This window comes from Phoenix dactylifera, unplaced genomic scaffold (assembly GCF_009389715.1).
Source record: "Phoenix dactylifera cultivar Barhee BC4 unplaced genomic scaffold, palm_55x_up_171113_PBpolish2nd_filt_p 000046F, whole genome shotgun sequence".
NCBI classification, from domain to species: domain Eukaryota; kingdom Viridiplantae; phylum Streptophyta; class Magnoliopsida; order Arecales; family Arecaceae; genus Phoenix; species Phoenix dactylifera.
The window spans coordinates 2,010,840-2,021,995 of NW_024067669.1; the positions used below are offsets into that span (position 1 = coordinate 2,010,840).

Sequence of the window (11,156 nt, forward strand, 5' to 3'; positions counted from 1 at the left end):
GAGAGGGTTTTAGCAGTGGGTCACTCTGTGAGGTCCCCCAGGTTTTTCTCTTTATATAGGAAAACCAACTTTGTTGTTACCTGGGCCGATGTGGCATACAATGATGGCAGACAATAGCCGGTGGTAGGCCGCGGCGCGGGGGCCATTCCGTGTGGGAGGCGTGCAGTGCAGGTCTGGCGCAAGATGTGGTACTACCGCGACTGCGAGCTGCAAAGCTGTCGGTTGTTAGGGATATTAGCCGTTGTCGATACGTGCTAATTGTTCTCCTCGGCTGGCGGCTCCTAAGCTGGTCTACTCCTCGGCTGAGGCTGAAATCATTCGCCTCAGTTTATGTCCGAGGCCAATGAGGTTGGTTTAATCCGAAGTCGAGGTGTAATACTTTCTGCAGGAAGAATCACTAAGGATTTTAAGGCCATTATAAGATTAAGGCATTGTTGAAACCTTGGCAATAGTTGCAGGTTATAAAAACAAATAGTGATGTCTATTTTATGTTTCTTTGTAGTTGTCTTGATGCTGACCGCTAGTACTGTAGTGTCCAATGTTCATCTTGCTTACCTCGCCTTGGGCTCAGATTGTTTAATATATATTACTCTTCATGTTCTAATAAGCTTGTCTCTTAATGCACAAAGGGCGAAGAAGGTACTCATAAACCTATAGAAATAGAACTAAGAAGAGCCTTTAATGCAGTTTTCAGAACCTTTGGTTTTGCCATTTTTCAATCTCTTTTGTTAAAATATTTATAGAAGAAGAAGAAAAGAAAGAAAACCAAGTTTTTTTTTTTTTGTTTCAGCACAATTGGCACATCTAAGAAGTTATATATATTTATGTACAAACTTTATATAAGAAAAATAATACTCGCTGATAAATATGTTATGTGATCTTTAAATTACATTCGGTCTCCCTCTTCGGCCCTGTTTGGGGGAGCTCCTCCAAAAGTACTTTTAGATAAAAAATTGTGTTTGGTAAATTTTTCAAAAAGCTATTTCAGCTTTTGCGGGAAGCTGAAAACAGCTTTTGGGAGGAAGCTCCAATTTGGAGCTTTTGGGAGGAAGCTGTTTCAGCTTTTTTGGAAAGCTGTATTTTTGACAAAAATGCCCATATTAAAATAACATAATTACACAGTTTGTCCCTTTATAAACCTAAAAATCTGCTGGAGCCAAGAACCCTAGCCGTCAGACTCCCTTCCATAAGAAAAGGTATTTTTCTTTTCAATTTTTGTATGCATCTCTTGAACCACATTTTAGAAGAAAAAAATTTTAATCCTTTTCCATACCTTCCAAAATCAATCTATTATTTTTTTTTTTATCATCAACCTCGTGGCCCACGCTAAGGTCCTCCTCGAACGTGGACCACGAAGAAGAGCCCCTGGACCACGGAAAATTATTTTATGGGAAATTATGAGAAATTATTATGGAAAATTATTTTATACTAATAATTATAATATTTTATAACTTTATTTTTGTGTTATACTATAAATATAATATCATATTATATTATATCATAATATATTAATATGTTATGTTAAATAATTTAATATTATGTTATATTATGGAAAATTATTTTATACTAATAATTATAATATTTTATACCTTTATTTTTGTGTTATACTATAAATATAATATCATATTATATTATATCATAATACATTAATATGTTATGTTAAATAATTTAATATTATGTTATATTATGAAAAATTAATTTATACTAATAATTATAATATTTTATACCTTTATTTTTGTATTATACTATAAATATAATATCATATTATATTATATCATAATACATTAATATGTTATTTTAAATAATTTAATATTATTTTATATTATGAAAAATTAATTTATAATAATAATTATAATATTTTATACCTTTATTATTGTATTATACTATAAATATTGTATTATATTACATTACATTATAATACATTAATATGTTATTTTAAATAATTTAATATTATGTTATATTATGAGAAATTAATTTATACTAATAATTATAATATTTTATACCTTTATTTTTGTATTATACTATAAATATAATATCATATTATATTATATCATAATACATTAATATGTTATTTTAAATAATTTAATATTATTTTATATTATGAAAAATTAATTTATAATAATAATTATAATATTTTATACCTTTATTATTGTATTATACTATAAATATTGTATTATATTACATTACATTATAATACATTAATATGTTATTTTAAATAATTTAATATTATGTTATATTATGAGAAATTAATTTATACTAATAATTATAATATTTTATACCTTTATTTTTGTATTATACTATAAATATAATATCATATTATATTATATCATAATACATTAATATGTTATTTTAAATAATTTAATATTATTTTATATTATGAAAAATTAATTTATAATAATAATTATAATATTTTATACCTTTATTATTGTATTATACTATAAATATTGTATTATATTACATTACATTATAATACATTAATATGTTATTTTAAATAATTTAATATTATGTTATATTATGAGAAATTAATTTATACTAATAATTATAATATTTTATACTTTTATTATTGTATTGTACTATAAATATAATATATATTACATTATATCATAATACATTAATATATTATGTTAAATAATTTAATATTATGTTATATTACCAAATATTAATTTACTCTAATAATTATATTACTATTATGATATATCAACATAATATTATTTTATATTACAATAATATTATACTATATCGTATATTTATGTATTAATTTATGTTATGTTTTATTATGTTCTGTTGTATAATACTATGCAATGTCCTTTATGGTAATTTTGTCATACAAAAGTACTTTCTCAGTTTGTTTACCAAACACAAAACAAAGTAGCACAGTACTTTACGAATATAGTTACCAAACAGCAAACGGCTTTTTATAACAGCTCTACTTCAGACAGCTCTACTTCCAACAGCTCTACTTCTAACAGCTCTACTGCCAACAGCTCCCCCAAACAGGGCCTTCTTCATTCTTTTCAACCCAAGGGTGCCTGCTGGATGTTCTCAGCGCCTCCAACTCCATGGCGACTTCCTTCATCGCAGGCCTTTCTTCCCACTTCAAGCTGAGGCATCGGGTCGCAAGCTCCGCAACTGCTAGAAGCAGCTCAGGAGATCCTTCTTGGACCACACGTTGCTCCAGAATCTGGAGAAGACGGCCTTCCTTCACATGAGAACCGAACTGCAAGGCGAGATTGGTGAACTCCATAGATTTTGCTGGTACTACTGGCTTCTCGCCCGTGAGGAGCTCGACCAGAACCACCCCAAAACTATAGACATCACTCTTGTCGGTGAACATGCCAGTGAGGAAGTACTCAGGATCCACGTATCCAAAGGTCCCTCTGATCAATGATTCAAGTCCTTTCTGATTGAAGGGAACCAGCCTCGAAGTTCCGAAATCAGATACTTTCGCCGTATAGTTCTCATCCAAGAGTATATTACTGGGCTTGACATCTCTGTGAATAATAGGCACGGAGGCTGCAGAGTGCAGGTAAGCCAGCGCTCCTGCTACTTCTGTTGCGATCCTTAGACGGCACTCCAAGGACAGCGAGGCTTTGCCACCTTCACTGTGCAAGATGTGAGCGAGGGATCCATTGGGCACGAATTCAAAAACGAGCAGTGGGACTCTGGTTTCCAGGCAGCACCCCAAGAGCTTCACCACATTTCTATGGTTGATCTGGGAAAGAACCACCACCTCATTTATGAATACCTCGATTTCGCTATCGTCAGATATTCTGGATTTCTTGATCGCCACGATTCTTTTGTCTGGAAGAATTCCTTTATAGACTGTCCCGACACCTCCCTGGCCGAGGATGCGGCTCTCCAAGTAGTTGTCGGTTGCTGCTAAAAGCTCCTCTTTGGTAAACATATGGATTCTTATCTTTCTTATTATTCCATCGTGTGATTCTCACTGCTTTCTTCAGTCTTTCAGTTGTAGATGATCATTACCGAAAGAGATGTCCATTCGAATGAGAAAAGAGGGCCTGTCCAAACGGAGCGCTCTATTCAAAGCTTCATCGAACGTTGCAGGACATTCGCATCGACCGTCTAAACCAGACATGAAATAGGAAAATAATCGAACTGGAGGAGCTTGCCAGGACGGCTTGGTAAGCAAGCTACCAGTTATGTAGGCGCCAACTCCCAGTTTTTTCTCTTCTTTCTTTTTGAGTTTAGTGACAGTTCATCAAAAATTGTCCAAGATTACTAGATTGTGATCGTCTTAAGGCCCGGGCAGGGATAATCATTCCGGTCCTGGGAGAGGTGGCGTAGATCTGGAGTGTGGGAAGCATCTGCTTCAGCAAGAAGAGGATGATGTTCAGTCTGTGGCCGAATCATCCAGAGGGACCACTTTCTCGGAATATCCTGATTCAATGAATGTCGATGCAGAGGGATTGGCTGAATAGAACAGATGCGACGGGAATGGGATATTGAATGGAAAGAACGAAAGCGGACCAAGGTTTTTATTCGTTAGCCAAGCGCAACGAGGTGGATCGAAAGGACGATCCTAACTACTGCCCGTATCACCGATACGTACACCACCCTCTCGAATATGGTCTGATGTTCCGGTGCTATGACCTCGTCCGCCAGAAAGTCATCCTTGTCACTGGGGCACTACCCTTTAGTGAAGAGAGTTGCTGCTGTAGCAGAATACCTCCATTTTTTTTGAAGAACTTCTCCTTGAGCTTAATGTGTCTTCTCTTCTTGGTAATCAGATAAAGCAAAGAACTGAGGACAGCCAGAACTAAGAGACCAAACCCTGAGCCTACAAGAATAAGTAGAGATAAATTGGAAGTTTATATACATGTGAAACCAGGCTCTTTCATCTGCAATGAATGTCATGCACGAAGATCTAATAACACTTGGTTAATTTGGTTTGGTTTGGTTGTGTAGAGAGCCTTACCTAGAACCCAGTGGAGGAGCTTGGATATAGATTTGCAGCCGCTTCCATTTTTCTTGCCATCCCCATACATGTGCCAAGGACAATAGCAGGTATAGCTTCCTGCAGGTACATTCTCACATCTTTCTACGCAGGGTGAAGATGTACATTCATCAATATCTAGAGAGTAGCCATAAAGAGGTTAGTTAGAAAGAGTACTAAGATATTCCCACTTGAGCATGCAAGCAGAAATCTAATTAGATGACATAAGCCAGTCACCAAATCTAACAAATAAATGATTTACCACCTTTACCCCTCTCCTCCACCGAATCTAAGATAATAAGGCTCCGTTTGAAAACTTGAAATTGAGGAGAAAGGAATGGAATAAAAGGAAAAGTTAAAAATTTTGATGTTTGGGAGTTTTCTAATGGAGGAAAAGGAAAAGAAAATGAGGGAATAGTAGGAAAAATTTTGGACTCCAATTCTCTTATTTCTTTTCTCTCATAAGTGAGAGAATTTGGAGAGAAAAAAATTGGAACTTAATAAATTTTTATAATACCTATTTTACCCTTAAATTAAAGAAGTACTAAATTAAAAGGACAAATATATCCTAGGGCATCTTTCGTTTTGACCTTTCATATGTCATCTCCATCTCTATATACCCATCTGCTGCATCTCTACGAAGGAAATAATTTCGATTCTTTAGATCAAAAATTGTAGCCTTGGACCCAACCCGACCCGACTTGATTTTCTACTGGATTAGGTCTGGGTCTAAAATTAGGACCCGAACAAGTATCCAGGTTAGGCTGGGGTCACTCATGACCCAGTCCGACCCGATCCATTTACACCTCTACTCATAAGTATGCCTCTTTTATAATAAGGGTATTTTAGTAAAAGTATTAAAAAGGTATGCTTTTCTTTTTTTTCTCTCCAAACTTCCAAACAGGAGAAAGGAAAGTACTTTTTCTTTCCTCCTAAAACTCCCAAACAAGAGGAGAGGAAAGTCTATTCTATTCCTTTCTTTTCTTTTTCCTCCCCATTAAAGTTTTCCATTCTTTTCTTTTCTCCCCAAAACTCCCAAACGGAGGGTAAGGATGAAAATCGGGGAGGATGCTTGATTGCTAGAGGGAGGTCTAATTTAGAGCTACTTAAATACTGAGAACTCGACTGTTTAGGACGAGCTTCGGCCTGATTTTTGAGCCCACAAAATCAGGCGAGTCTAAAATTTAAGCCCGACCATTAAACGAGCCGGGCACAAGTTTACATCAACGCAGCCCAAACATGATTTTATATAATATATATTATATATATTATATATATTATAATATAATATAAAATATATATTATATAATGTGATAAAATATAATATAAAATTATCTCTTCAAGCACACCTTTCTTTTTAATTTTGCATCCTCACGCATGATCTCACAAGCTCTTGCACCACTCTACCCTAATTGTCGCCAACTTGAAAGGCTCCGAAGTATCTTATTATATATATATATATATATATATATATATATATATATATATATATATATATATATATATATATATATATATATATATAAATTATATGATATCTATCTTTACTTGTTTATTCATTTTGAGCTGCGTATGAGCCAAAATCAAGCAAGCTGAGCCTAGCTCAATGTGGCTCATTTAACTTCCAAGATAAAAAGAAAAATGACTCGGCTCGGCTAGCTCAGAGGAAGCCGAGCTCAACTTGTTCTGAGCCAAGCATGACTTGGCTTACAACCTGCACGCTTATCTGCGAACCCTGAGCCCAATCTTGGATGTAAGTTTCACAACCCAAACTCGGTTTATCAAGTGGATCTCTAGTTTGACTGTTTGAGTAAGCTTGGCCATACCTTACCAAACTCCGAGGCTTGGGGTTGGCGATGGACCAAAAAGAGATGCCTGAGCTTGGTGAAAGAGATGCCTGACCAACTCAGAGAAGGACCAGTCCAACCATAACTTGGGACAGCGCACAAACATGCCCTCATTGCCCTGGTGTCCTGATCCAACCAATAAGAACTTCTGAGCTTTTCCAGAAAGTGGGATAGGAATTAGGCAACCCATTCCCAAGTCTTAAAAGGTGTGATCAGTCGAGTAATCAACACTCAAAATAAAATGAACGTGTTGTTGTTCTGCCGAGAGGGGAATAGCCCAGCGGATTATATATGGGTAGGCAAAGTAGTATTAGGCTATATTAGCTCAAGAATTCATTTAACCACACAAAGCCCAACCGTGATCTTCCTGATGCCTAGAGATTCAAATTCACGATCAAGGTTTGAATAGACATCAAAAAGTTGCAGAGTTTATAGTATTAATAAAACATGGTTGTCATTTGCATAGTCTGATTGGATTTTTTTTTTTAATGAAATAACTATTATTAGATGTTTTAATGGAACGATAACTAGCAGTAATGGAAAACTAGATAAAGTTGTGATCGGTAGTCACTATCTTCGGTTGAAAGAGTGGGATTCTATGAGTTGTACATGGTGTGCTTCGGAAATTATTCAAGCTATATATACCAGGAGCGGGAAGTTCAGAGGGATCTCTCTCATACAACAATTAATGAAAATATTCTAGATAATTAAACACCTGGCGAGACCTCCCAACCAAGATTTGAACCTCGGATGGAAGAGCACGGTGCGTATACTCAGTTTTGCCAAGTCAAGACTGAATTAGCGGTGAGGGCGACCTACACCGCTTACCGGATATGGCTGGCGCGAAACGCATGAACTTTTGGGGAGTGTACCTCCCTCCGGAGGTGGTGGTGGAGAGGGCTAGGATGCTTGCAGTGGAGGTCTCTCAGGCGGACCACTCGGATAGACCTTTAACAGCTTGGGACATCTGGGGCTTTACATTTGCTCTTAGAGCGCCCCATATGGTGTTTTTCACCTGAAAGTCCCCACTCCTGAGTTTCCTCAAGATCAATTTCGATGGTTGCGTCCTGCAGGGCGGCGTGAGGGTTGGTGCGGGCTTTGTGGTGAGGAGCCCAGACTCTAAAGTGATTGCTGTCGAGGGTTGCCAGCTGTTTGACACCTCGGTGCCCGAGGCTGAGTTAAGAGCGGCTTGGTCTGGACTGTGTTATGTGCGGCATGCTTTGCATGCTAGGATGGTCCTCTTGGAGGGTGATTCTGCGACGATCATTGGGTGAATCCGACGGGCGTCGAGGGGGAGGGGATCAGTGATTACCATCCATTGCTGAGAGATATTTGGGCTATAGCTCGAGAGGGGCTAGTCATTTAGGTTAAGCATGTCTTCCGAGAGACCAATGAGGCTGCAAACTTGATGGATTCTTTTGCGGCCCACTACTCGGAGTACACCTATGGATGGGTGAGGTGGAGTTGCCTAGTGCTCTTCGAGATATTTTGTTTTTTGATTTTCTTGGCTGTATCCATACACGTTTGGTATGATACTTCCATTTTAGCAAAAAAAACAAAAAAAAAAGAAGAAGAAGAGAGAGAAAAGAAAGAAAGAAAGAAAAAAAAAAAAGACCGGGCTACCGGGAAGAGAAACGGAATTACCTTGGCATCCGTCTTCTAGATAAGGGTTGCGTTCAAATCCTTCCGAGCAATTGCAGCGGTATCCCCCTCCGTTGGTGGAGTTCACGCAGTAGCTGTTCTTGGCCTTGCACGCAAAACTCGTCTGGTCATTGCGAGCTTCCTCGCAGCTCTTGTCCCGTACGGCCCAGGACAGCGTCACCGGGATCTTTTCCGTGCTGGCAAGACGAGAGAAGCTGTCGACGCTAAAGTTTAGCCGTCTCTCATCAGCCAAGAAACCGTAGCTGCAAGGATTGAAATCCCAACACTTGGTGTGGTTTTGGTAGCTGTCGACGTGGACCTTGAAGGACCTGAGTTTCTTTGGAATAACTGTTTCGCAGCAGCCGATGCCGTTGCAGGTCCCATTAGTGATGTAGCTGGTTCCATTGCACAGCGACAAGCACCCGGTCTCGAACTTCGACCCCATGTCCTTGAGGTGTCCGATGGTGTCGCACCCGATCGCCACGAACTTGTTGCGGGTGCTGGAGAACTTGTAGGGCTTGGAAAGCCAGATTCTCGGGGACGTGCTGTTGAGGCGGCTGCCATTCTTGGCGTAGCAGTCACGGGCTATATGGTTATTGACGACCACCAGACCCTGGAAAAGCAGGATCTCTTCGACATCGATGTTGCCACTGCCAAGGAAGGCCTTGGGAGGGTTGAAGGATGTGTCGCATGTGATTCCAAAGCCTTGGAGGAAGCAGCCTTCGCCGATGCCGAAAGGGTAGGGGATGCTGACGTTTCCGCACTTCGCCTGGCAGCCGGACCGAGCGATATGCCGTGCTCCTGATGCTGCTGCAAGGCTCGCCAACTGAACAAGAAGCGCTGCTTGCCAAACCATTCTTAATTTCTAGCTTCTTCCTCACAAGGGGCTAACTGCTGCTCCGTTTGCGGATCTATTTTGGGCTATGGTATCCTTTTAATTGACACAGCTCCGGCGTCACGGCTGCGTGCTCATTTGATTGCGAAGAATAGTCGACGGCTGCCCCACTCAGGCGACCTCCATTATCATCATAGCCCGGCAAATCAATTCCCACAGTGCCAGAACGACGCTATCGCTAAAGGCGAAGTATGACAGCGATGGTGTTCTGATCAAAGTACGAGTAATTTATATTAAACAAGGTGCGACGAAGACTTCAAAGTTTGATGTTTACTTTTAGTCCACCTAGAGTATTTCTGGCCGTCAGATTCGGTGAGCTTCTATGGATGGATGTCTTGGATCCTCCGCGTGTTTTGCATGGGTTCGGGTTGGTGAACCTCCCGAGCAAAGGAAGGCAGACTGATCTTCCTCAACAATGTGCGCACGGCTCTTAAGGCACTCGAAACTTTTTTTATCGATCTATCTACACATATCTCGAAATAACTATTGTATGATCCAATGGTGGACGTATGGAAAAAAAAAAAAAAAAAAAGCTATATATATATGGATGGTTAATACATCACCTATCTTGAAGATAATATAGATCAACTTATGGGGTTCGTCGAGCTAGCTTGTTTGGTATGCCAATTAGATCATCCATCCAAATGTGCACCATCCTTTATTCCTCTGTAATGCATTATAAAGGATCCAAACTCATGAGAATTCTCATGGAAAAAAGATTTCACGGTCGATTGGCTAGCTGCAATTACTAAATCTGATCATGCATAGCCTTATGAGCCACGCTTTAAGGTGTTCAAAGGCACTTGGGCGTTCACAAGTACTATTCCCGTCGTATGAACAAAGCTTAGGGATTCGGAGAAGAGTATATATAGAGGATAAACAGCATGCTACGGGGTAAATATCTGGAATTGGAGGAATAAGTAGAGCATCAAATGGAGTACTTCCGGAATATCTGGAGGACCACCCCCGGCCCACTGAGGAGATCAGTTACTTTGAAGATGGATAAAATATGGATGTGGATAAAAAGGATACCATCTTCTAGAAGCTTTCGTTATTTTTATGCCAATAATTGAGGCACAAAGCCCCAATCGGCTTAAATCAAGTGATGGTCGACCAAAGTCCCGCGAGGCTAAAGTCTTCCATTGGGGTCCATCAAAGAATAGAAACCTGAAGATAATTTCAAACTAAGGAATATTCACGGTGATGCAATACGTAAGTTGAGCGGGACAGCAGAGGAGAAGATAAAACATGAGTTCTTGGGTAGACGTTCACCGATGAATAAAGAACCAATGAAAAAGGGAGTGAATTGAGACTCGCTCTATCCTGTCTACTATTACTAGTTAGGTGGCCATCAGAGGTCAACAATAAGAGAGGTCAACAAAAAGAGAGGCCAACAAATTAAAGAGAGGTCACAAAAATTCATCAAAAAAAGAGAGACGTCAACAAAAACTGCCAGAAATGGCATCTTTTGCTCAACAAAGATGACCTATGTATAACCCTCCTTTTTGAAAAAGAAAAATGGGGGGTTAAGAAAGGCCTTTCAGGTGGATCTTAAGGTATTGAATGGCTTCTGATCTGGCCTGTATATTTTAGATTTGCTATTGGTTAGGATTTTGTGTTAGTCCTTGTTATATATAGTTAAATGTTGGTCTCCACATCATTAAATCTATTTCTCTACACGCTTATATATATATATATGTTTTGCATGCAATTGTATATAAATACGTAAACAGCTAGAGATTAAGATGTCAAATGATCATCAAAATCAAGAGATGAGAAACAACATTTTTAGTTAATGAAATATTGGTCAATCTGAGGT

General features: G+C 38.6%; 1 protein-coding gene across 1 annotated transcript; it reads right to left on the reverse strand.

Moving 5' to 3' along the window:
• Positions 1–760: 760 nt before the first annotated feature.
• On the reverse strand, positions 761–9,431 carry LOC120104604 (putative wall-associated receptor kinase-like 16). Its single transcript, XM_039116019.1, has 5 exons — positions 8,446–9,431; positions 4,937–5,092; positions 4,632–4,798; positions 3,001–3,904; positions 761–903 (listed from the first exon to the last, which is right to left on the reverse strand). Exons 1-5 carry the CDS (start codon positions 9,296–9,298, stop codon positions 887–889), a joined length of 2,097 nt encoding a protein of 698 aa, XP_038971947.1. The 5' UTR covers positions 9,299–9,431; the 3' UTR covers positions 761–886.
• Positions 9,432–11,156: the final 1,725 nt, after the last annotated feature.